General features: G+C 42.6%; 1 protein-coding gene across 2 annotated transcripts; it reads left to right on the top strand.

Moving 5' to 3' along the window:
- The first annotated feature begins 253 nt into the window (after positions 1 to 253).
- On the top strand, positions 254 to 22,270 carry YIPF1 (Yip1 domain family member 1). 2 transcript variants are annotated; one of them, XM_056532152.1, is made up of 10 exons: positions 254 to 340; positions 4,870 to 4,928; positions 5,769 to 5,923; positions 7,840 to 7,920; positions 8,001 to 8,088; positions 10,982 to 11,098; positions 13,409 to 13,575; positions 16,536 to 16,718; positions 18,198 to 18,292; positions 21,003 to 22,270. In XM_056532152.1, the coding sequence occupies exons 2-9, from the start codon at positions 4,898 to 4,900 to the stop codon at positions 18,288 to 18,290; spliced, it is 915 nt and encodes a 304-aa protein (XP_056388127.1). In that variant the 5' UTR covers positions 254 to 340; positions 4,870 to 4,897; the 3' UTR covers positions 18,291 to 18,292; positions 21,003 to 22,270. The 2 variants fall into 2 exon arrangements, with proteins under 2 accessions (XP_056388127.1, XP_056388126.1); XM_056532151.1 differs by having other exon boundaries at positions 18,198 to 18,296.
- The last annotated feature ends 5,329 nt before the right edge of the window (positions 22,271 to 27,599 follow it).

Raw genomic sequence — 27,599 nt, 5'->3', positions numbered from 1 at the left:
TGGGCACAGTCCAATCTGAGCTTGCTCCATAGCTTGCTATAGAATGTAGTTCTATGCAGTGTTCCCCGACCTGTGCCTCCCTAGCAAAACTACAACTCCCATCATTGAATGATGGGAACTGTAGTTTGTAGTAGAGAAAGAACAAAACAAGGGGGTGTGGGGGGATGTGTTTGTCGATTGTTAAAGTCACGTGACTGAGATCCGGCTTCTTCAGGGCGCTTGTCACTTCCGGGATAGGCGTGTCACCCTGACTTGGGATCTGATTGGACCTGCGGCGCTCACGTGGTAAATTGCTCCCTGACTTCCGGCAATAAAGAGCGCCGTCACGTGTTTCTAAGCTGTGAGTAGGTTCTCCTATGTATTTTATGTATGTATCTTGTAGCCATGTCATGTGATCGGTTCGGTCCTGTGCTGCTGTGCGGGCTCCAAAGGGGTGCGGGCCGTGTCCTCGTTCTTTTCATGCCGAGTCATTCAACACACATCACAAGGGTCTATGGCAGTTGTGCCTCCAGCTGATGCAAAACTACAACTCCCAGCATGCCGGCTGTCTGGGTATGCTGGGAGTTGTAGTTTTGCAACAGCTGGAGGCACTCTGGTTGGGAAAACACTGGTCTATGGGCTGTAACCAGGTTATGTAGAGACTGTGCAGGCGAACCACAACTCCCAGCATGCTCCGGCAGCTTGTGGTTGGCTTGCTGCGGGTTGTAGTTTCCTTAGGGCCCATTCACACTCTGTATTTTCTGAGTGGAATTCTGCTGCAGAAAATGCAGTGCAGTAGCCCCCTATTGCTTTCAATGAGATTCTGCTTCACCATTTAAGCCAAATTCACACTACAGAATCTGCGGCGGTTTCCGAGTGCGGTCAGTGCAGACCAGCGGCGACTAAATCAGTTGGTGTTAGGACCGCGCAGACATTGTCGTCCCCATAGACACCAATGTCTGCGGAGCAGAGATCCGCCAGAACGTTGAATGAGTTCGATGTTCTGATGGAATTTTTCGAGGGTATTTTCCGCCTTGCAATCGCCGCAGTGTGCGCTGTGCAGCGGAATCCCACTGCCAGCAATGGGACTCTGCTGCGTCTGAATTTTTACGGGCAGAGTTTCAAAACTGAATTTGGCTCGGGAATTCCGTAGTGTGAATGCGGCCTTTCACCACAGAACGCCCCGCCATTAGAATTTCCTAACTCTGACAGAATGGACTTGTTAATTCGGCGGATTATGCTCAGAAACGCATTGCCGTCTATGCAGACTGCACATTTCCGAGCGGTCCTAGCGCCAGCTTGTTTTTTCTGCGCCCGCTCCAGATGGATTCCGTAGTGTGAATGAGCCCTTACAGCTGGAGAGCCAACAATCGCAATAAAAACCCAGCTAATTATTAGGACAACTTTTTTAGTGACCACTAAAGTAGTGCAAGGGGAAACAGCAAGAAAGTCGGGTATTATGTTAATGTGTGTGTATTTTTATATATATATATATATATATATATATATATACACATACACACACTAGCTGAGTACCCTGCGTTGCCCGTTTTTTCCTGCCTAAACCTTGTGGTGGAGGAATAGCAACATAGGAGGAAGTACTTGTCCTCGTATTCTCTCCTCCTATCCCGACCTCATTTCTCGCCCGCATCTCTCATCCTCATATCCTGTTCTCCTATCCCGTCCTCCTATCCCGTCCTCCTATCCCGTCCTCCTATCCCGTCCTCCTATCCCGACCTCCTATCTCGTCCTCCTATCTCAACCTCCTATCCCATCCTCATATCCCGACCTCCAATCTCAACCTCCCTATCCCGTCTTCCTTTCCCGACCTCCTTTCCCGTCCTCCTATCCCGACCCCCTATCCCATCCTCATTTCCCTTCCTCCTATCGCTTTTCCTTCCTAATCCTTGTTGTGGAGGAAAATAAACAAAGAAGGAAACTTTTGACTTCATTTCCCGTCCTCAAATATTGTTTTCATATCCCGACCTCCTTTTCCGTCCTCCTATCCCGTCCTCCTATCCCGTCCTCCTATCCCGTCCTCCTATCCCGTCCTCCTATCCCGTCCTCCTATCCCGACCTCCTATCCCGACCTCCTATCCCGACCTCCTATCCCGACCTCCTATCCCGACCTCCTATCCCGACCTCCTATCCCGACCTCCTATCCCGACCTCCTATCCTGACCCATAATATGTGTACCAGGTATTGAAATATCTCCAGCCGTACGGAAGTTATGTGAGAACATACATTTCCCATTGATTTTCATGGGACTTTAAACAAAAACCCTGACCCTCACAAATGGGGGTAGTAAAGGGTTAAATTAACTATCCTAAATTTTAAGTGGACATATAAGTAACATGTGACCAAGTATTATCGAAATATCTCCAGCCATTTGGAAGTTATGCAGTAACATATATTTCCAATAGACTTGTATGGGACTTTAAATATAAACCCCGCCCCTGGCAAATGGGGGTGAGTAAGGGTTAAATCACACCTATCCTATGTTTGTTGTTGACATATAAGTAACATATGTGCCAAGTTTCATGTTAATATCTTTAGCCGTTTGGACGTGATGCTGGAACATACACACATGCACACATACATACACACATACATACACATATACATACACACATACATACATATATACATACGTATATACATACACACACGTTGAGTTATATATATATATATATATATATATATATATATATATATATATATATATTATTTTTATTTTTCACCTTTGTACTGTGTTGTGCAAGACTTGCCGCCCTTTCTTTTCCCCTGTAGTGGAATCTCCCTTGTCTGGGACATTGTATGGGATATTTTTTATATGTATGTGTTTTAGTTATTATAATAAAATCTCTAGTGCAGTGTTTCCCAACCAGGGAGCCCCCAGCATTTGCAAAACATGCCTGGACATGCTGGGATTTGTAGTTTTGCAACAGCTGGAGGCACTCTGGTTGGGAAATGCTGGTTTTTGGCCTGTAAACAGGTCACTACTGCAAGATATATATGGACATTTATCAACGGGTTTAGTCAGGTTTTCTTTACTATAATTGTCGCACCTTCGACTACGCGATTTTTCGTGCAACATTTTGACTGGAAAGCGAGAAAAGCAAGTTTTCCAAAAATTAACTACGTAGTAATAATTTTAAAATGGACTACGGGTAGTCTGGTATTAATTATTTGCGACAGTCACAACTGCGCAAAAAAAAGTCGCAACAGGGTTAAAAATTGACTAAATTTACTCCAGCTCAAACATGGAGCAGAAAAAGCTACTACCAAAGTAAAAAAGGAAAAAATGCTTACGTGATAGAAAATTATCAACAGCCTGAAACCCGTTGATAGATAAGTCGCACATAAGCAAAAAAAAAAGTAAGGAAAAAATTACTAAAAAAAGGAACACATAAGCAAAGATTGGTAAATGTTCCTCATAGAGACTGCTTAGATGGGCAGCGTTTCTGTATACAGGATAAAAGCACTGCTGGAAATTTATGAAGGGGTTCTCCACAATCCCCTAATTTTAGTTGGATTCCTTGACCATAAGCTATTGGGAAATGTGGCAGTAAGGCTGAGTTCACTTTTACTAAAAAATAGTGAAAATAAAGGCAGGGGGTGGTTTATCATGATGGGGGCAGTGAACTGGGAGGATTCTAAAATTTAACAAGATCATGACAGGTACTCTTTAACCTCTTAAGGACGCAGGGCATACCTGTATGCCCTGCGCCCGGTCCCGGTCTAGCGGTCATAGCGGGTCAGTCCCGGAGGCTAATTAAAGCCGGGACCCTGGGCGAATAGCGTGCGGCACCGATCGTTGTGCCGTGTGCTATTAACCCTTTAGACGCGGCATTCAAAGTTGATTGCCGCGTCTAAAGTAACAAAAATACACTCTCGTCCATTACCTGCCTCCGATCGGCGATTGATTGCTCAAAGCCTGAAATCCAGGCTTGAGCAATCGACCTCCGATAACACTGATCATTGCAATGTTTATGCATGGCAGTGATCTGTGAAGATCAGTGTGTACAGTGTTATAGCCACTAGAGGGAGCTATAAATTTGCAAAAAGAAAGTGTGAAAAAAAAGTTAATAAAGATCATTTGACCCCTTCCCTAATAAAAGTAAGAATCACCCCCCTTTTCCCATATAAAAAAAAATAAATAAATAAAAAAAAAACTGTGTAAATAAAAAACATGTGGTTTCGCTGCTTGTGGAAACGTTCGAACTATAAAAAGATATTGTTAATTAAACCGCACGGTCAATGGCGCACGGGCAAAAAAATTCAAAAATAACGTATTTTTCGTCACTTTTTTTATCATGAAAAAAATGAATAAAAAGAGATCAAAAAGTTTGATCAATACAATACAATACTAAAAACTTCAGATGATGGCGCAAAAAATGAGCCCTCATACCGCCCGGTACGCAGAAAAAAAAAAAATTATAGGGGTCAAAAGATGACATTTTTAAACGTATACATTTTCCTGCATGTAGTTATGATTTTTTCCAGAAGTGCGACAAAATCAAACCTATATAAGTAGGGGATCATTTTAATCGTATGGACCTACAGAATAAAGATAAGGTTTAATTGGTACCGAAAAATGCACTGCGTAGAAACAGAAGCCCCCAAAAGTTACAAAATGGCATTTTTTTTTTCAATTTTGTCGCACAATGATTTTTAATACCATGTCGCCGGGGATTTTTTGGTAAAATGATTGATGTCATTACAAAGTAGAATTGGTGGCGCAAAAAATAAGCCTCCATATTGATTTTTAGGTGTAAAATTGAAAGGGAGGTAAGGAGGAAAAAACAAAAGTGCAAAAACGGAAAAACCCTGAGTCCTTAAGGGGTTAAATGATAACTGCTTATCATATATTTTTCTTGGTTATTGCAGGATCAACTTGATAGTAACAAGTGAATGAATGGAGACCGGAAATGACCTTAAATTTCAAGGTAAAAGTACATTTCCCAAGAATGCATAAAATGTATGTTTTTTTTAATTCATTCTTTATTTTCAAATTTTAAACCTAAGCATGTCACAAAACAATCCCTGCTCAGAGGGAAGGGAATGAAACAGAATTTGGGAGCCAATTATGGCAGAAGTCTGCGGGCATAAAATTATTTTTACCCTGAAAAACAAAACAGATCCGGTATGATTCTCTTCGTGGGTCCGGGGGTCAACGTGTCAGACTGCTGCTCAGCTAATTGCTGGCCCCAGCTGTGTCCTGCCAGTGATAGGCTGAGCAGCAGTGTGACACAGTAGGTCCCAGAAGGCCGGAGCTCAATACATCACACTGCCGGTTAGTTAATCGCTCGCCGAGGAGAGACACCACTGCAGACAAGCGATTATCTGAGCTGCAGTCTGATGTCACTGGAGGGAGGAAGGGGCATGTCCAAGGCAAGCACTCAGCCTGCCCTTACTCACCAAGCATTCACTTCCTCCATGAGTCTGCTGTGTTTGTTATCTTCATCCAATTACTGCACGCTGCTCTGTAACCCCCTCCACTCTGTTTTCATGCTGCAGTCTGATAGGACAGGAGTGAGCACAGAGGAGTGCTAGTCCCGCCCTCACTTCCTGCACTTTGTGCCTGCCTGTGCTGCAGCTGGGAAAAAGATAATGCTGCAGCCTGACAGGATTATGTTCTGGATGGTATGGGGAGCATTCTATTGGCTCTGATTGGAGAACATAAGTATGTGAATGCTTGTCAGAACAGGCTTTACATTCTTACATATTACTGTATTAACCATATCTATATGTAGGCTTTCACATGTGTGTCTGCTGTTTATTTTAAGAATTTGATGATGCAACTAATCTGCTTGCTGCAAACCCGGATGCCACTACTGTGAGTATTGGTGACCCAGATGAGCCGGCGGGCCCCCAGCAAGGGCACAGGCCTAAAGAAGAAGAAGACGACCTGTTAGGGAATGAAGATTCTGATAAAACAGAGGTAAAGACAGAAAGGTGCCTGAATCCTGAGGGCCTGTGCACACTACAAAATATCCGCCTCAAGAAATTCCGGGCATAGATTCCATGTGCAGTAGGCGCAGTCACAATAAATCGGCACTATAACTGTGTGGACATGTGCCGTCTCCATTGACGGCAATGCAGTTCATTATATCAGCTTGGTCCGGAATTAGGAATGTCGCAGTGTGCACAGTGCAGCACAGTCTCATTGAAAACATTTGAAGGCTTCTGCTCCAGAATCTTATTTCCGAGGAGAAATACTGTAGCGTGCATGGGCCCTTAAAGGACATCTGTAGTGCAATATAACTTATCCCCTATCCAAAGTATAGGGGATGAGTTATAGACCGCGGGGGTCCGAGCTCTGGGGCCCCTCGTGATCTTCTGCACGGGGCCAAGGCAGTATGCTGCAAAGGGGGCGTTCCGTCCCTGCATGATGCGGAGGCCGACACGCCCCCTCCATGTACACCATAAAGATACATGCAGGGGGCGTGTCTGCCGCGGCTTTCTGCTGGCGTGGACACTGCACTTCCTGCAGACTGCTGTGGCCCCGTCCAGGAGATCGCGGGGAGCCACAGCGCTCGGACGCCCTGCGATCTATAACTTATCCCCTATCCTTCGGATAGAGGAAAAGTTATATTGAACTATAGATGTCCTTTAAAAGCAAAATTTAGTTGACCAGCGCCATTCTAATGCCTTGATCATGCAGAGTTTTTTCTTTTTTTTTCACATACAGTGGTCCCTCAACATACGATGGTAATTCCTTCCAAATGAACCATAGTTTGTTGAGGGATCGGTGCAATGTTAAATATAGGAAGGCATACTTACCTGTCCCTGCCGCTCCGGACCGTCACCGCTGCCATGGATGTCGCCCTCCATCGCTGTCGCCGCGTCCCCTTTGGTGTCCCCGCCGCTCCAGACCGTTTCCGCTGCCCGGGATCGTCGTTCCTTATTGCCGTCATCACGTCGCTACGCACGCCGCTCCTATTGGATGACGGGACGGCGTGCGCGGCGACGTGATGACGATGATGGAGAGCGCCGGCGATGCAGGGGATCCCAAAGAGGATGGTCCGGAGCACCGGGGACAGGTAAGTGATCGTCACCGGACCACATGGGGCACTTTAAACGGCTATCCGGCGGCCGCTGAAGCAGTCTGCGCTGCCAGATAGCTGTTTATGCGATGGCCCCGACATACAAAAGCATCGTATGTTGATGCTGCCTTCAACATGCGATGACCTCTGAGAGACCATCACATGTTGAAATTATCGTATGTCGGGGCCATCGTAGGTCGGGGGGTCACTGTGTATTCTGTTGCAGATTTTTCACTGGAATCTGTTTGAAAAAACATTAGAAAGCAGATTCTACACTGCTTCCTAATGTTTCAGTGGGAATCCACACAATAGTCCACATGTATTCATATTGGAAAAAAAAGGCTTGTCACTTCTTTGACATTGAATCTGTGCGTATTTCATGCCAGGTGGCCCCCACGGGTAACCTTTAAATGCATATGGTTGGACTACTCTTTAAGGTACAGTCACACGGAGCCCATCTGCAACGTATTTCACCCTGCGGATGTGGTAGCTGCGACCCTGCTGCGGCCTGGTAGCTCTGTGTGTCTGCTCGTAGCAGTGGATTTACCCCCTGCTCGTAGCAGATGCCCAGCGGGAAATCCATCCGCTAAGAGCAGGGTTTCCCAGTATCACAAAATAATAGTGTAAGGCAGTGTTTCCCAACCAGTGTGCCTCCAGCTGTTGCAAAACTACTACTCCCAGCATGCCTGGACAGCCTTTGGAGGCTTGCTGATTGGGAAACACTAAGGGGATTGTAAAAGGTGCAAAAATACACCAAAACTGTTTGACTCGCACTTCTTATAGTTCCTACATGGTTGTCTTTGTTGTATAGCTGCTTGCAGGACAGAAGAAGATTGCTCCTTTCTGGACATTCGAGTATTACCAGACATTTTTCGATGTTGACACGTATCAGGTGAGCGCACAGTTTAATGGTTGTCAGTATATTTTTATTACATACGTGTCTTTAATAACACAATGTGCATGTCATTTTAGGTTCTGGACAGGATAAAAGGTTCTGTTTTACCAATACCAGGAAGAAACTTTGTTAGGTTGTATGTAAGAAGTAATCCAGATCTTTATGGTAAGTGTGTAGTTAAGTGTAAGTGTATATAGTATATAGTGCAGTGGTCTTCAACCTGCGGAACTCCAGATGTTGCAAAACTACAACTCATCATGCCCGGACAGCCGTTGGCTGTCCGGGCATGCTGGGAGTTGTAGTTTTGCAACATCTGGAGGTCCGCAGGTTGAAGACCACTGGTATAGTGTGTTCTCACTAACTTATTATTTTGAGGGGGGGTACCATAGCCATTTGTGTTTCACCTGTGTAAGTACCTACCATACTCTAATCGCTGGGGGTGCATGGAGTAACTGTACACCCTGCATCCTTAAGGGGTTAAAGGATTGGATGACTCCTGTCCATATGTCCTATAATGCTTGTCCATATGGTATTTGGGCAAATGAACATTAACCCCGTAACAGCAATTGACGTAAATATGTGTCCTAATGCGCTGGGATGTACATTTACGTCCAGTATATGAAGCGAGCACGCTCCATGCACGGCAGGTCCAGGTTGCTTTCAGCAGCCAGGGACACGCCGGTAGTGGCAGAGATCAGCGATTACGCTGATGTCCACCATTTACCCCTTGGATGCCAGGATCAAGACAGATCACGGCCTCTTCGGAAGTGCAGTGCTTCTAATAGCTGAATAAATCACCTGCATCACGGCCGTGGGATTCAGATTAGCCACGCCGCAGCCGCTCTCCCGGTGTCTTTTTCTCTATCTGCCTTCTAGCAGACCAGAGTAGTAGATTGCTGATAATACTGATCAGTGCTATGCCTATGCATAGCACCGAACAGTATTAGCAGTCTAAAGATTACTATAGATCAGTGAATCTTAACCTTGTTGGAGGTACTGAACCCCACCAGTTTTATATGCGCATTCACCGAACCCCTCTTAATTGGAAAAATAAAATATGATTTTTTTCAAATTCAAAACATAGGAGGTATTTATTTAAGTATATATTTATACATAGGTGCACAAAATGAACAAAACCATTAAAGAACAAAACCATTAAGACACATTAGGTGCAGGCAGTGTTCCCCCACACATTAGGCGCAGGCAGTGTTCCCCAACACATTAGGTGCAGGCAGTGTTCCCCAACACATTAGGCGCAGGCAGTGTTCCCCAACACATTAGGCGCAGGCAGTGTTCCCCAACACATTAGGCGCAGGCAGTGTTCCCCAACACATTAGGCGCAGGCTGTGTCCGGGCATGCTGGGAGTTGTAGTTTTGCAACATCTGAAGGTCCACGGGTTGAAGACCACTGATGTAGGCAGTGTTCCCCCACAGACATACAGCCTCCAGCCATATACAGTGTATGGCTGGAGGCTGTATGTCTGTGTACTGCCCACTTCAGTGCTCCAACCACCACTCCGGCTATAGCAGTAGGTCTCGGGACCGGTGGTCGGAACACCGAAGATGACGTGCCGCTGGCCACTTATCAAGCTGGCCAGCGCGCATCTTCCTCCTTCTCTATCCTCCGGTCCTCGGCGCCTTCTTTTCCATGGGCGACGTCAGTTTTTAAACTTAACGCGGGGCCGCAGGGAGTTCATAATGATGGGGGGAATTGCCCTGTCGCTACAGGACGGGCAAACACCGGCTGTGCTCGGGGCCCCAAGCAATTGCTTGGTTTGCCTGTCCTGTTACGCCCTTCCCCGCCGAACCCCCGGGACTGACTCACCAAACCCCTGGGTTTGACCGAACCCAGGTTAAGAACCACTGCTATAGATAGTCCCCTATAGGGACATAAAAAGTATAAAATAAATGTAAAAAAATAAAATAAAAATTTTAAAAAGCCCCTCCCCAATAAAAATGTAAATCGCCTCTTTTCCCCATTTTACTCAAAAAAAGCGGAAATTTTTTTAATAAACATATTTGGCATCTGTGCATGCATAAATGTTGGAATTATCATAATATAATGTTAATAATCCTGTACAGCGAACGGCATAAACGTAAAAAAAAAAGTCGGAAATTCCTGCTTATTGGCTGCATCAGAAAAATGAAATAAAAAGTCATAAAAAAATCACGATAAAAACTACATATCAGGGTGCAAAAAATTTGCCCTCGTACAGCCCTGTATACGGAAAAATAAAGCAATTTAAAACATCATTTTTTTTTTTTTTTAAGTAGTTCAATAATAGCAAAGCATTTAAACTTGGGTATCATTTTAATCGTCTTGAACTACGGTTTTCTTTTCAACTTGGCTACAACATTCATTACAAAGTACAATTGGTCACGCAAAAAACAAGCCCTCACATGGGTCTATAGGTGGAAAAATAAAAAAGTTATGGATTTTAGTAGGCAATGAGGAGAAAACGAAAACACAAAAATGAAAATGTGCTGTGTCCTTAAGAGTTTAAACTTTGGGTTTCCTTGTCCCTATTTTTAAGTTAATACACAGAACAGCTTTTTAAAGTACTCTGCTGCTCAGCGTTTGGAACAAACTGTTCTAAACGCTGGAGCCGATGCCAGGAGCTTGTGACGTCATAGCCCTGCCCCCTCATGGCGTCACCCCCCTCCCCCCCCCCCCCCCTCAATGCAAGTCTATTGCAAGACTTGCATTGTGGGGGCGAGGCGTGATGTCATGAGGGGGCGGGGCTATAACATCACAAGCTCCTGGCTCCAGCATTCGTAGTAGCGGAGTACCCCTTTTAAGTCTCTCTTTGTTCGTGGTTGGGCATTCATATGAATGGCTGTCATAGTATGTTTCCCCTACAGTGACTGCTGCTGAAAATATGGATGACTAGAAATGGCTTCCCAAATGAAGTCTTACCTTGGGTAACCACACATACAGGCCACTTACTAACAGCATTATGCATTATGCGTTTTAATCTCTCTATGAATGTCTCTATACTATTTATGATGCGTTCCAGTGACTTACCATACGTCGTCTGTTTTTTTTTTCTTACACAAGGGCCTATCTGGATTTGTGCCACGCTGATATTCACCATCACAATCAGTGGGAATCTATCCAATTTCTTGCTGCATCGGGGACAATCTCAATACCGCTATGTGCCAGAGTTTAGAAAAGGTGAGTGGCACATTGTTGAGAGCTTAATTGACTTCTTTTCCCTTAAATATCTTTTTCTTAAGTTTTCAAAGAAATATATACAAAAACAGGATGCGAAGACCACAACAACAATAATAAGACAACATAGTAGGACCTAAAGAAGGTCAACAAGGTCACACAGTCAAGGATTGTGTTATAGTGAAAAGAAAGAATGGTACAATAGAATATGTATGCAAGGGAAATGAGTAAAGAAGGTTGTCATTAAAGGGGTTATCCACCATATGGTGATTATAGTAGTACGTACCTGCCAGAACTGGGTATTTCCTGTTGAATTTCATTCTCTAAACTACACATCCCATAGTTCCATAGTTTGTAAGTATGAGGTCACTTTTCTCCCTCCCACACATCAGCCACCCCACCCATTGAAACACACCTGTAATCCCTTCAATGCAATACACAAGTGTTTTCTAATCAGGGCGCCTACAGCTGTTGCAAAATGAACTCTCTCCCACCCAGCGGTCACTCCACCCATTGAAGCAGGACAGACTCCCTCTGATCACCTGACTAGTGATGTCAGGTCTCAACCCATTGAAACCTGGCCAATCCCGAGACATGAGTAATTTTGTATACTGTTAAAGGGGTATTCCAGGAATTATTTTTATTTTGACTAGGCTACAGGGCCTGTAAAGTTAGTGTAGTTCATAATATAGTGTCTGTACCTGTGTGTGACGGTTTTCTCACAATTCTTCTGTGATTTTCACCTCATTATTTATTTTTAACAGCATACAAAATGACTGTTGTCTCAGATTTTTCCCAGGTTGCAATGCGGCTGAGACCTGACTTACTATTCAGGTGATGACAGGGAGCCTGTCTGCTTCAATGGGTGAAGGGATCAATCTGCAACTAATGCAACAGCTGTAGGCACCCTGATTGAAAACCACAGGTCTTTTAACTGGATGCACCTCATTTATGTATCAATGGGTGTGGTGGCTAATGTGTGGGAGGGAGCAAAATGGAATTATGGGATTTGTAGTCAAAACAGAAAAACTTAAACAGGAAATTCCAGTTCTCATAAAACTCGCCACAGTGTTATGGTAATCTCACAACATAGCCATTTATCCCCAAGACAAGCACAGATCCTTCCTAAGCATGTCCATTACTGTCTGCCAGGTACGTACTAAAATCACCTTATGGTGGAGAACCCCTTTAAAAATAAATATTGGGGTGATAATCACAGAAGAATTGTGAGAAAACCGTCACACACAGGTACAGACACTATATTATGAACTACACTAACGTTACAGCCCCTGTAGCATAGTCAAATAAAAAAAAAATCCTGGAATACCCCTATTACTAAGCCAAAGGGCATTCTGAGAGTTGTAGTTTTGCAACAGCTGTAGACACAATGGCAGGGGAACACTGTCCTAAAGTATGACAAGATCTGTAATGGATGAAGATCTTTTATATACCGTAGTTCATTTGTTTTTATCACTTTTGTTCAGATTAAAGGGGTACTCCACTGCTCAGCTGTTCCGAACACTGGAGCCGGTGACGGGAGCTCGTGACGTCATAGCCCCACCCCCTCATGACATTACGTCCTGCCCCCTCAATGCAAGTCTATGGGAGGGGGCGTGGCGTCTACTCGCATTGAGGGGGTTGGGCCTGACATCATGAGGGGGCGGGGCTATGACATCACGAGCTGCCAACTCCAGTGTTAGGAATAGTTTGTTCGAAACGCTGAGCAGCGGAGTACCCCTTTAATGCAAACCTGCAGCTAAACAATTAAAGGGGTATATTTTTTTTATATATCAACTGGCTCCGGAAAGTTAAACAGATTTGTAAATTACTTCTATTAAAAAATCTTAATCCTTCCAATAGTTATTAGCTTCTGAAGTTTTCTGTCTAACTGCTCAATGATGATGTCACGTCCTGGGAGCTGTGCATGATGGGAGAATATCCCTTGCATGATGGGAGAATATCTCCATAGGAGCTGGACAGCTCCCGGGACGTGAGTCATCAGAAAGCAGTTAGACAGAAAACAGCAACTCCACTTCAGAAGCTAATAACTATTGGAAGGATTAAGATTTTTTAATAGAAGTCATTTACAAATCTGTTTAACTTTCCGGAGCCAGTTGAGAGAGATATATATATATATGTATATATATATATATATGTATATATATATATATATATATATATATATATATATATATATATATATAAATAAAAAGTTTTTGCCTGGAATACCCCTTTAAATCCGCAGTGAGAAATTTTTACCAAATTTTCAGTGTGGATATTACTAACCAAATCTTTCTTTTTTTTTTCTTGCAGTATCCATTGCTGCCACAGCCATCTATGCCTATGCCTGGTTAGTGCCGCTGGCTCTCTGGGGTTTCCTTTCATGGCGACACAGTAAAGTAATGAGCATGGTGTCCTATTCCTTCCTGGAGATTGTGTGTGTCTACGGCTACTCCCTTTTCATCTACATCCCAACTTCTGTGAGTGGACCTTAGGGTTGAGCACGCTGTACCTGAACGGGTTAACCAAGTCTTTGGTAACCGTGTACTATTTAATTATACAAGAAAAGAGCTCCAGGTAAAAGATGAGGATCTAAAAAATGCAGCGATCGTCTCCTTACAAGTATTACAGGGCTAAGTGCAGCCAAAGCAACAATCTACATGTGTTAAGTCAAACAGTATAAATAGGAATAAACCAATATATATATGTGTAAAAAGAAATAAAAAAAATTATATAACTTAAAAACAAGATATGTTTTATGACTTCATCTAAATTCTTAGCGCAGTTTTGTTTTTTACTAACTTTTCAATGGGCTCTATACATTTGTTTAAGACGATGTTTTCCAACCAGGATGCCTCCAGCTGTTGCAAAACTACAACTCCCAGCATGCCCGGACAGCCTTCGGCTGTCCGGGCATGCTGGGAGTTGTGGTTTTGCAACAGCTGGAGACACACTTGTTGGGAAACACTGCTTTTAGTGATCAAACTAAGATTTTAGGAAAACTGCCTGGAAATGTTAAAAAATTTGTTAATAAAACTGAAAAATAATCATTACTGCCCTGTAAATCCCCCACTGCTCCAGTATGATGCCGGAAGACCTCTTTAAAGGGGTACTCCGGCAAATAACATTATTATTATTATTATTATTATAAAAAAAAATTATTTATTTATTTTTTTTAAATCAACTGGTGCCAGAAAGTTTAAACAGATTTTTGAATGACTTCTATTAAAAAATCTTAATCCTTCAAGTACTTATCAGCTGCTGTATATTACAGAGGAAATTCTTTTTTTTTTTGTTTTTGATTTCTTTTCTCTCTGTCCACAGTGCTCTCTGCTGACACCTCTGTCCATGTCAGGAACTGTCAAGAGCAGGAGAAAATCCCCATAGAAAACCTCTCCTGCTCTGGACAGTTCCTGACACGGACAGAGGTGTCAGAAAAGAGCACAACAATCCAAAAAGAAAATCATTTTCTCTGTAGTATACAGCTGCTAATAAGTACTGGAAGAATGAAGATTCTCTTTTTTTTTTAATAGAAGTAATTTACAAATCTGGCACCAGTTCATTAAACTTTTTGGCACCAGTTCATTAAAACATTTTTTCCCACTGGAGTACCTCTTTAACCCCTTAAGGACGCAGGACGTAAATGTACGTCCTGGTGAGGTGGTACTTAACGCACCAGGACGTACATTTACGTCCTATGCATAACCGCGGGCATCGGAGCGATGCCCGTGTCATGCGCGGCTGATCCCGGCTGCTGATCGCAGCCAGGGACCCGCCGGCAATGGCCGACGCCCGCGATCTCGCGGGCGTCCGCCATTAACCCCTCAGGTGCCGGGATCAATACAGATCCCGGCATCTGCGGGAGTTCGCGATTAAAATGAACGATCGGATCGCCCGCAGCGCTGCTGCGGGTATCCGATCATTCATAACGCCGCACGGAGGTCCCCTCACCTTCCTCCGTGCGGCTCCCGGCGTCTCCTGCTCTGGTCTGTGATCGAGCAGACCAGAGCAGGAGATGACCGATAACACTGATCTGTTCTATGTCCTATACATAGAACAGATCAGTATTAGCAATCATGGTATTGCTATGAATAGTCCCCTATGGGGACTATTCAAGTGTAAAAAAAAATGTAAAAAAATGTAAAAGTAAAAGTAAAAAAAAAGTGAAAAATCCCCTCCCCCAATAAAAAAGTAAAACGTCCGTTTTTTCCTATTTTACCCCCAAAAAGCGTAAAAAACATTTTTTATAGACATATTTGGTATCGCCGCGTGCGTAAATGTCCGAACTATTAAAATAAAATGTTAATGATCCCGTACGGTGAACGGCGTGAACGAAAAAAAATTTAAAAAGTCCAAAATTCCTACTTTTTTAATACATTTTATTAAAAAAAAAATTATAAAAAATGTATTAAAAGTTTTTTATATACAAATGTGGTATCAAAAAAAAGTACAGATCATGGCGCAAAAAATGAGCCCCCATACCGCCGCTTATACGGAAAAATAAAAAAGTTATAGGTCATCAAAATAAAGGGATTATAAACGTACTAATTTGGTTAAAAAGTTTGTGATTTTTTTTAAGCGCAACAATAATATAAAAGTATATAATAATGGGTATCATTTTAATCGTATTGACCCTCAGAATAAAGAACACACGTCATTTTTACCAGAAATTGTACGGCGTGAAAACAAAACCTTCCAAAATTAGCAAAATTGCGTTTTTCGTTTTAATTTCCCCACAAAAATAGTGTTTTTTGGTTGCGCCATACATTTTATGATATAATGAGTGATGTCATTACAAAGGACAACTGGTCGCGCAAAAAACAAGCCCTCATACTAGTCTGTGGATGAAAATATAAAAGAGTTATGATTTTTAGAAGGCGAGGAGGAAAAAATGAAAACGTAAAAATTAAATTGTCTGAGTCCTTAAGGCCAAAATGGGCTGAGTCCTTAAGGGGTTAAAGGGGTACGCCACTGGAAAACATTTTTTTCTAAATCAACTGGTGTCAGAAAGTTAAACAGATTTGTAAATTACTTCTATTTAAAAATCTTTATCCTTCCAGTACTTATCAGCTGCTGTATGCTCCAGAGGAAGTCCTTTTTTCTTTTTGAATTTCCTTTTTGTCTGACCACAATGCGCTCTGCTGACAGAGTAGGAGCAAATCGCCATAACAAACATATCCTGCTCCGGACAGTTCCTGACATGAACAAATGTGTCAGCAGAGAGCACTGTGATCAGAAAGAAAAGAAATAAAAAAAATGAAAGCACTTTCTCTGTATTATACAGCAGATGATAAGTACTGGAATGATAAAGATTTTTAAATAGAAGTAATTTACAAATCTGTTTAACTTTCTGGCACCAGTTGGTTTAAAAAAAAAATGTTTCCAGTGGAGTACCCCTTTAAGTCTACTCCAATTCATCCATTGCCCTTCTTTTGTATAGATATTGTGGATTGTCCATTCTGAGATTCTACGCTGGGTCCTCATGTCTTTAGCCATGTGTCTGTCTGGTGCTGTTTTGATGCTGACGTTCTGGCCGGCTGTACGCGAGGATAACCGAAAAATCGCCATCTCCACACTTGTGGCCATCATGGTCCTTCATGTATTGCTAGCGGTTGGTTGTGGGGTAAGAAAACTCTGAATATTCGGGATTGGTGTAATACAGTGGTCCAAGCTGATTTCTGCACAGTAGCGCAGTCTCACCATTGTGCCACCAATTGGGCATCAATGCTGTATGAATTAATACTGCTCGGTTATAAAAGACCCAGATCAGCATTTGGAGGATCAATGTTGGGTGTTTCCCCATGATGTAGGCTGAGTTCACACATGGGCTTAACTTTTCTGTTCTGCTTTGTCATTGGAGCAGAACAAAAAAAACATTGTGCTGGCAGATCCCTTACGCCCCGGGCAGGAATGGTCCCCAACAGACCACATTCAGTTTAACCCTTTTCCGAATCGGCATGGGTCTGGTGAAAGGGTAGGGTGTGGGCTAGGGAGCTGAGCCTGCGCCATACCCGTTGGGTGCCGGCTACTATGACCAACATCGGAGATCACTTCGATGCCAGTCATTTAACTGGTTAGATGCCACAATCCATAGCGATCAGGGCATATAAACAGTCTGGATGTGTGCCATTGGTGGTTCAGTGTACCAATTGGCAACTCATGGCCTCTGCTGTGCCCCGGTGCCTGCCATGACAGCTCTGTTAATGCAGCCTTCTTATAGCCTATCACCTATCGCATAGATCAATGCATATGCAAAAAAAATCCCCTTCAATAATAAACACTTTAATAACTCCTTTTTTCATTTTCCAAATGGAAAAATGTTTGCTACTGCCACATGCAAAATTTTCATAAATATTAATTTATCACATTCCTTATCCCGCACAGTCAACGGCGTAAATGTAAAAAATCATAATTCCAAAATTGCATTTTTTTTTTATTTTTTTTTGAGAACGTGGTGATACTCAGATTTTTTTTATATATATATATATATATATATATATATATATAGTCAAGCAAAAGAAATATTATACAGGTTTGGTTGGAAACATAAATTCAGCAATACAGTTTTACCGTATGGGAAACTGAGAGAAAATGATTGCCTCACTGTGTAGCACAATTGCATTTCTTTTCTTCTTTTTCAATTTTGCTCTACAAATGTATTTTTTCTGGCTTCACATGACACTGTAGGGTAAAATGTAGGGTAGCAGTAAAATGTCCTGCAAAAAAAATAAGCCCTCTTATGACGAAAAATTTACATTTTCTGATCCTTTACAAGGTAAAGAGGAAGAAAATGTAAGCAAAATTCTAAATTTAAGGGTCTTGATGGGGTTAAAGGGGTCCATCGGGTTTCTGGTATGGCATTGCTCTATTTTGTCTTAACTTTTTTTACAGAACCTGCAGTAGAAGCCCCAGGGCAGATGTGAACCCAGCCTTAGGCTAATACAGTTAGAGGAAAGCATTAAAAAGTCAAAATACGGGGAAAAACATAAAGAACCGTTTTGTGTCTATTAAGAACTTGGTCTTTATTAAGAATTTTGTTTGTTTTTGTCTTTTCATGTGGACTGTATCCCATTAACAATATTTTTTTGGATTCTTTTTAAAGCAATATTTCTTTGATCAACCTGAAAGTGACCACGCACAACACACTGTGACGTCTATTATTAACATGACAAAAAGAACACCACAGAACCGCTAATAGCAGGTAATAATGTTCTGTCTTTAATTTTTTAACTACCTCTAGAGGGAACGCTTTTGCAACCATTGGGTAATACCAAGGGGTATTCCAGGAAAAAACTTTTTTTTTTTATATAACAACTGGCTCCAGAAAGTTAAACAGATTTGTAAATTACTTCTATTAAAAATGTTTAATCCTTTCAGTACTTATGAGCTGCTGAAGTTGAGTTGTTCTTTTCTGTCTAAGTTCTCTCTGATGACACCTGTCTTGGGAACTGTCCAGAGTAGAAGCAAATCCCCATAGCAAACCTCTTCTACTCTGGGTGGTTCCCGAGACAAGCAGAGATGTCAGCAGAGAGCACTGTTGCCAGACAGAAAACAACTCAACTTCAACAGCTGATAATTATTGAAAGGATTAAGATTTTTTTATAGAAGTAATTTACAAATCTGTTTAACTTTAATTTTTCCATGATTCTGCAGCCACACTAAATTTCATCTGACCCCGCTTCTTGTTAGCATACCCGATGTATGTTGGCAAGAAGATGACCGGTAATAGTGTCTTATCTCACTCCTCCTAGTGAAGCATGCAGGCTTGGCCCGTCCCAGTGTGCCATGTTTAAAGGGGTACTCCCCTGCTAGACATCCTATCCCCTATCCAAAATATAGGGGATAAGATGTCTGATGCCGGGTGTCCTGCTGTTGGGGCCCCTCGCGATCTCCCGTGGCAGTGATTGTGATGTCACAGCCATGCCACGTCATGACATCACACCCCCTCCATTCATGTCTGCTGACACGCCCCCTCCCATAGACATGAATGGAGGGGGTGTGACGCAATGTCATGAGAGGGCGTGACGGTGACTTCAAGATCACGGCCTCCAGCTCCGAGCGTTTTGAACAAAATGTTCAGAACGCTGGAGCATCGGAGTACCCCTTTAATGGGAAGTTGAAAAAGATGGCTGATTGGCTGTTGTCTTATTTGGTGTGGACAGCTTAGACTAAATTCACGTGGCCGTTGTGCTCCGACCCATTCGGGGTCCGTTCGGACATGCAGTATTTTTTTCTCTGCTTAAAGGAGAACTCCAGAACATAAAAATTGTCCCCCATAGTGCCGGCAGTAAAAAAATAAAGATGTACATACCTTCCTCGGCTCCCCCGGGTCCTCCGGTAACCGGCTCCGGTCTCTGCCGCGATCCACTTCCTGGTTGCTGGTGGTTGGATGAGTCATACTGCGCTCTGCCAATCACCGGCCGCAGTGAAGTCCCGACTCGGCCGACCATAGGCTGAGTGGCAGTGTGACGTTTTCGGCCCCGGCCGCAGGTGCCGATGTAGTGAAGAATCGCCGGCTGAGTCTGACTTCACTGTGGCCGGTGATTGGCTGAACGCAGTATGACTCATCCGACCACCGGCAACCAGGAAGTGGATCGCGGCGGAGACCGGAGGCCCCGGGGGAGCGGAGGAAGGTATGTACATCTTTATTTTTTTACTGCCGGCAGTATGGGGGACAATTTTTATGTTCCGGAGTTCTCCTTTAAGGCCCCTTTCACACTACAGGTATCATCCTGTAAAAAACCTCCGTTCTTACTCCCGCCAAAAAGTCCTGAAAACGGGCGTCAAAAAATCACATCCATGTCAATGGTTTTTTTTTTGAGCATCCTTTTTTTGCATCAGGCATGTCCGTTTTTACTAATGTCAGTTATTTTTGCCGGTACAAAAGATGGTGCATGCGCAAATTTTTGGTCCGGCAAAAAAATTGTGAAAAACTGGACGTTAAAATTTAACAATGAAGGGAACCAGATGTTTAAAAAAATAAATAAAAAATAAAAACATCCGTTATTGTCAGGTTTTTTAACATCTGTTTTTTGTACTGAGCATGCTCAGTACAGTTTTACAAAAAAAAAGGGTTAAAAACGGATAACGGATGAACAACATCAGGTTTTTTAAGAAATAAAACATTAAAAATAACGCATGATGGTCATCAGTTATCATCCGTTATTACCAGTTATTGCATCCATTTTTGTTTTTTCATCCCTTATTGTAAAATAACGGCAGTAAAAATGCAGGATGATACCTGTAGTGTGAAAAGGGGCCTAACTCTCGTCCTTCTGACAGACTGATCATTGGAGCTTTATTTAGTGGAGCACATCAGCCATGTGAACGAGCCCTTAGACATGAGACACTGATGGCAGGACGTGCATTCATATATGTGGTAAGCAGCAGATGCTCGGATCAGATAGTCATGCATTTTATATAAGAGGGATAAGCTGCTGCCTGACACCTCTAGAGTCATTTGTCTGCTGAGCAAACAAAGGATCAGATGTGTTGATTTCCTCGACAGCCTGTCTGCTCCATACAATCTAGATCAGGGTTTCCCAACCAGGGTGCCTCCAGCTGTTGCAAAATTATAAATCCATAACTCCAACAGTTCTTCTTGCCAGTTACATATGCACAGGCCAGTGTTTCCCGATCAGGGTACCTCCAGCTGTCGCAATACTACAACTCCTAGCATGCCCGGACAGCCTTTGGCTGTCCGGGCATGCTGGGAGTTGTAGTTTTGCAACAGCTGGAGGCACCCTGGTTGGGAAACACTGAACTAAATGGAAAGAAAGATCTGTGGACATTTATCCAAGGTTGTATGGAGATGAGATGGTTTATAGATACAGATGCTGTGTAAAGGAGGATACATTGAATAAAATGCTACTTGTCATATCACAAATATTATTCTTTTCGCTTTCAGATGCCTCCTCAATGTGTTCTCTCACAGTGGAAAAGTTGGGTCCAAACTTTATTCGGTGGAGGGGTGCTGGGTCTTTTGTGGGTCACATGACAAGCTGCTCTGGGCTTCTTGCGGTTTATCCTTTTATATTATTCTTTAATTTATTTATGTTTTGTTTTAATGATATATTATGCAACAGTAAAGTGAAAGCTGAAGACACTGGATACCGAAAATTTTTCTTAATGTTATCTATTTGTTATCTAATGTTATCTTTTGTATTGAATTGCACTTTGGGTAATCTAAGGCTGGGTCCAGATAACATTTTTTTCACCGTGGATCTTGCCTCCAGAGCAGTGTTTCTCAACCTGGGTGCCTCCAGCTGTTGCAAAAGTACAACTCCCTGCATGCCCAGACAGTCTTTTGGCTGTTCGGGAATGATGAGAGCTGTAGTTTTGCAACAGCTGGAGACACCCTGGTTGAGAAACACTGATGTAGAGTAACATTCACGTGTTACATGCAGATTTTAGGCAGAGAAACTGTTTACATGAAATCTGCAGCATATTTTCTGCATGTGAACATGCCCTTATAATGAAATTCTTTTTCTTTGCTTTTTTTCATGCATAAATCTTTTTGCATAAATTAGCAATCATAGGTATTTATTTTCATTTTAAAGAGTTATTGTAACAACTTTTAACGTGTTGCTTTTTTGTCAAAAAGTTTACATCGCATTGCGCCTCACTTTTGAGACCCGCTGCAATAGCGATATACAAAGTTCAAATGACAATGACCGTTTTAAAGTGGTTTTCCCAGAAATATACATGACGCAGATAGGCTATCACCCAGTTATCCCATTGACCAGCAGAAAATTGGAGCTTGGTATGTGACTCAAATATATGTATATTCACTTAAATGTGTGGAGCCTTTATCAGTCAAAATAGTTTCCATCAGGACGTGCTCACTGTCCTCTTATGTAAGAAAAGGCTTTCCAATGCCTTGAAATCTAATGAGCAGTAATATGAGCTCCCACTTTTCACATCATGGGTCTTGCCCTGAGCAGACAGGAGGGGGGCAGAAACAGGAGCTCTGCTTCAGAGAGTGTAACGTGATGTCACCGCTACAAGCCAGACAGCTCAGCTCATATGGACTAAAAGCATTATATTAGTAGAATGCTTTATTAAACTTTTTGACACCACACACAGGTCGTTTCTTTCACTTGATTTTAATGGGTTGTCTGTTTAATACAGTACAGGTCCTCTAGAGCAGTGGTCTTCAACCTGCGGACCTCCAGATGTTGCAAAGCTACAACTCCCAGCATGTCCGGACAGCCTTTGGCTGTCCGGACATGCTGGGAGTTGTAGCTTTGCAACATCTGGAGGTCCGCAGGTTGAAGACCACTGCTCTAGAGAGATGTGCTTTGTAACACTACACATGCTGGCCAAGTAATGGGGATCTTGAACAAAGTATCCCCCCCTTTATTAACTCAGAATTCCCTAATAAAGTGTATAAAAAACTTACAGAAAATTCGATTCGTCACGAACTTCTCGGCTCGGCAGTTGATGACTTTTCCTGCGCAAATTAGTTCAGTCTTCAGGTGCTCCGGTGGGCTGGAAAAGGTGGATACATTCCTAGGAAAGAGTCTCCTAGGACTGTATCCACCTTTTCCAGCCCACCGGAACACTGGAAAGTTGAACTAATTTATGCAGGATAAGTCATCAACTGCCGAGCCGAGAAGTTTGTGACGAATCGAATTTACTGTAAGTTCGCTCATCTCTAGTCACGACCACAGTGCTCTCTGCTTACCTCTGCTGTCCATTTTTGGAACTGTCCAGAGCAGGAGAAAATCCCCATAGCAAACATATGCTGCTCTGGACAGTTCCTAAAATGGACAGCAGAGGTCAGCAGAGAGCACTGTGGTCGTGACATCAGATAAATCCAAAAAGAAAACCATTTCCTCTGTAGTATATAGCCCCTAAAATGTATTGGAAGGATTAAGATTTTTTAATTGAAGTCCTTTACAAATCTGTTTAACTTTCTGGCACCAGTTGATTTAAAAAAAAATTCAAGGTATCTATATTCTGTTGACCAGTACGGGGTACTGGGGATGGACCACCACCAATCAAACATAGATGGCCTACACAAAGGATAGTCATCAAGGTGTATCCCGAGAAAACCCAGTTTAAGGGAGATTTGCACTATTTAACTTATTTTTATTTATTATAATTTACTATTCTTGATTTTAGCTATTTATAAGGAGCATCCAGAATTGGTGTTAAAGGGGTACTCCAGTGCTTAGACATCTTATCCCCTATCCAAAGGATAGGGGATAAGATGCCTGATCGCGGGAGTCCCGCCACTGGGGATGCCCATGATCTTGCACGCGGCACCCCGTTTGTAATCAGTCCCCGGAGCGTGGGTCTGATTACCGGCGACCACATGGCAGACGGCGTGTGACGTCACGCCTCCGCCCCCGTGTGACGTCACGCTCCGCCCCTCAATGCAAGCCTATGTGAAGGGGCGTGGCAGCAATCACGCACACTCCCATAGGCTTGCATTGAGGGGGGGAGCGTGACATCACACGCTGTCGGCCCTGTGGTCGCTGGTAATCAGACCCGGAGCGAACACGCTTCGGGGACTGATTATAAACGGGGTGCCACATGCAAGACCACGGGCGTCCCCTGCGGCGGGACTCCCGCGATCAGGCATCTTATCCCCTTTCCTTTGGATAGGGGATAAGATGTCTAAGCACCGGAGAACCCCTTTAAGTTTTTTTGAGGGTTGATACTGATCAGCACCCTAAGGGCCCATGCACACTACGGAATACCCGCCCAGAGAAATTCCAGGTGGAGATTCTGGTGCAGCAGCCTCCTGTTGTTTTCAAAGGAATTAAATTCTGCTGCAGAAATCCAAATTCTAGACGAAATACTGAGCGGAACTTCATTGCCATCAATTCGAAAGGCGCATGTATTTCATAGTGTGCATGGGCGATTAACACTAAACTGATGTATACAATGACCTGTGCCAGGATCTATATACCTACATAGTATGGGCCTTATACATGAAAAGTAGTGCAGACTAGAAGAGGAGATGTTGCTATAGCAACCAACATGCTTTCAGTTTCTGTTCTAAGCAAACTTTCAAAAAATGAAACCTCAGGCTATGGAAGGGGGGGGGGGGGGGTCGAGATTTATCGAAACTTGTAAAGGGGAACAGTGGTGCAGTTGCCCATAGCAACAAATCAGATTGCTTCATTCATGTTTTTTTTTTTTTTTTTTTTTTTTTTTAAAGGCCTTTGAAAAATGAATGCTAATTGGTTGCTATGGGCAACTGCACCAATGTTCCCCTGCACAGGTTTTGATAAATATCCCCCTGTATCTCTAGTTCCTGTCTACACTACTTCTCATACATAAGGCCAAATGAGACTCCACTACAACTTACTGTAGAGCAACCAATAAGGCAGTGTTTCCCAATCAGGGGGCCTCCAGCTGTTGGAAAACAACAATTCCCAGCATGTCCGGACATGCTGGGAGTTGTAGTTTTGCAACAGCTGGAGGCGCCCTGGTTGGGAAACACTGCCATAAGAAGATAAGTAATTCTACTGAGATTGTCTGCTCTCTTCCCTGTCATTTACATTAATGGATCTTGTCTGTTTAACTAATAAGAATCATATAATAATAAAACTGTTCTATTCCAAATAAAGGGGCTTCTTTGTTTAATTTCACGTGACGCGTACAATTTCATTAAAATGTGTTTAGATTTATCTTTAAGGCAGCCATATACACTTTCAGTAGCTGTTGCCCTAACAAACCATCTCATCCGCTCATGAGTAGGGGTAAGCTGCTGCCAGACATCTCTGGTGGAAGCTTATCTCTCCAAGAGCAATAGGGTTAGACAGTAGAAATCCAACATGTCTAATCCTTCTTTCCCCCAACATCATCTGTCTAGGGTGAGTCAAAAGGACAGGGCCGATCCTACCATGGGCCCCACTGGTCCATTGGACCCAGGTGGCAGGGGGAGGCAATTTGCACATTTTTTTTTTTCTTTTAATTTTTTTTTTTTTCATCCAACGCCCGAAGACGGACCGCTGGTTTGCCCACAGCCTCTTGTCGGATCCTCCAGCCCCATGCTGTGCAGACGTAATTACATTATTCATCGGTGCCTGCACTGTGGAGGAGGAAGGACGCAACCCAGCTGTTTTGGAGATTGTTGTGTGGGACAGGAGGTAAGTGTTTTTTTGTTTTTTTTCTGCACCCTGGTACAAATGGGGGGGGGGCATATACTAGGGACATACCTATTGAGTAAAGTGCGGGGACTACCTACCTAGTTAACTGGCTCCCTACCTGGCTATCTGCCAGCCAACCTTCCTGGCTACCTACCTACTGGGCTAAATAACTGGCTACATTGCTTCACAGGTGGGCTACCTACCTAGCTAGCTAACTGGCTACCGACTTAGCTACCTACCTAGCTAGCTAGCAATCTTCCTATCTGGCTACCTAGCTACTAACCTACCTGGGTACCTAGCTACTAACCTACTTGGCTCTCCTACCTACCAGGCAAGCTGCCTAGAAAGATAACAACCTACCTATCTGACTACTTATCTGTCATCATTTACCTACAGGAGGGGGAAATATGTAAGAATGTATTAACCTATTGGGCAGAACCACCTACCTGAGAAATAATATGTTGCCCATATTTGCGATTCCTCAGTGCCCATTTCTGGCGGTAGTTATCACTATGATTACTCTGAAATGACACAGCCATATACCATTGTGATAATGGTGCCTGTCAGTTGTGTGGTCTGCCTTCTGGCAGGCTTTACAAGTTGATTGTCGATATTACTGATCAGTGCTTTGCTATTGCATAGCATGGAGTAGTAATAGCAATCAAAAGTTTGCTATAAATAATGCCTTATGGGGACTTACATTTTTTTAAATAAATAGAGGGAAAAAAAGGTTTAAAAATGTGAATAAGCCCCTCCCAGTAAAAATTTGAATCACGTTCCCCCCCTTTTCCAATAGGACAAAAAATAAATAAATAAAAAAATATAAACATATTTGGTATCGCCACATGTGAAAATATACAAACTATTACATTATATTAATGATACATACGGGGAATGGCATTTATATAAAAAATGACAATTTTTATTCACCTCACATTCCAAAAAAAATGAAATAAAAAGTAATCAAAAAGTCGGATATACACAAAAGTAGTACCTATAGAAACTACAGATCACAGCACAAAATATACAGCCGCATATATGGAAAAATAAGAAGGTTATAGGAATCAGAATAGGGCAATTGTAAGCATATTTATTTAGTTAAAAAACAAACTTATTTTACTTTAACTAACTTCACAACTGTAACTTTTTTTTTTTTTTTAAAGCAGTACTAATCATGTAAATATAGGTATCATTTTAATTGTATCGCCACACACAAAAATTGGATAAAAAAAAAAAATTCCTTCTCAATCCCTCCCCCCACAAATAAGATTTCTTATGGTTGTGCCATACATTTTACAGTACAATTATGAGGGTCATTAGAAATTATGAGGGTCATTAGAAATTGTCCCCTCATATGGCTTGATGGATGTAAAAATAAAAAGTTATGTCTCTTAAAAGCCGAGGAAGACAAAACAGAAACACAAATATTTGTCCTCAAGGCCAAAATGGGCTGCATCCTCAAGGGGTTAATCACCGATGTTCGTATATCAGGAAAATGTACGTAAGAAACTAGAATCCGGTAACTGTATGCGTCTCTGGAGTAAGCTGTAACCATGCATCAATTATTGTGATGTCTGCAGAGCGTCCGCTGTGTCCAGGAGGATTCTTCTTAGTTAATGACAGTAACTCTACACAGCCGCTGTAAGCGATGCGCTCCACCGGGATGAGGTTTCGCTACCACAATCCTCCAGGTGTAATTGTTCAGCTCCTGGGCTCCACAACCTGCAGACCAGATTTTATATAGTCTTCTATGACATGAGTTCAGTGACTGGCAGGTAAGATTTAGTCTTATGTACATTTGTAGTGTGTGATGTTTGCTTTGAAATATTGGAAAACTGCAGAATTCCCCATAATAACACTCATTCCATTGCCAGCTCTTCCTGCTGATGGATGTGGCGAGAAAGCCATAGGGAATTTCCATTCTGTATTTTCATATCACTCTGTTACTGTTTGTGCAATTCCCTTCTGTTTTGTGGACTTAATATACAGTGGGGATCAAAAGTTTGGGCACCCCAGGTAAAAATTTGTATTAATGTGCATAATTAAGCCAAGGAAAGATGAAAAATTCTCCAAAAGACATCAAATTACAGATTAGACATTCTTATAATATGTCAACAAAAGTTAGATTTTATTTCCATCATTTACACTTCAAAATAACAGAAAATGAAAAAAATGGCGTCTGCAAAAGTTTGGGCACCCTGCAGAGTTAATATCTTGTACTGCCCCCTTTGGCAAGTATTACAGCTTGTAAATGCTTTTTGTAGCCAGCCAATAGTCTTTCAATTCTTGTTTGAGGTATCTTTGCCCATTCTTCCTTACAAAAGTCTTCCAGTTCTTTGAGATTTCTGGGCTGTCTGTCACGCACTGCTCTTTTAAGGTCTATCCATAGATTTTCAATC

This window comes from Hyla sarda, chromosome 7 (assembly GCF_029499605.1).
Source record: "Hyla sarda isolate aHylSar1 chromosome 7, aHylSar1.hap1, whole genome shotgun sequence".
In the NCBI taxonomy this organism is placed as follows: domain Eukaryota; kingdom Metazoa; phylum Chordata; class Amphibia; order Anura; family Hylidae; genus Hyla; species Hyla sarda.
This window is presented reverse-complemented; position numbering and strand designations above follow the sequence as displayed.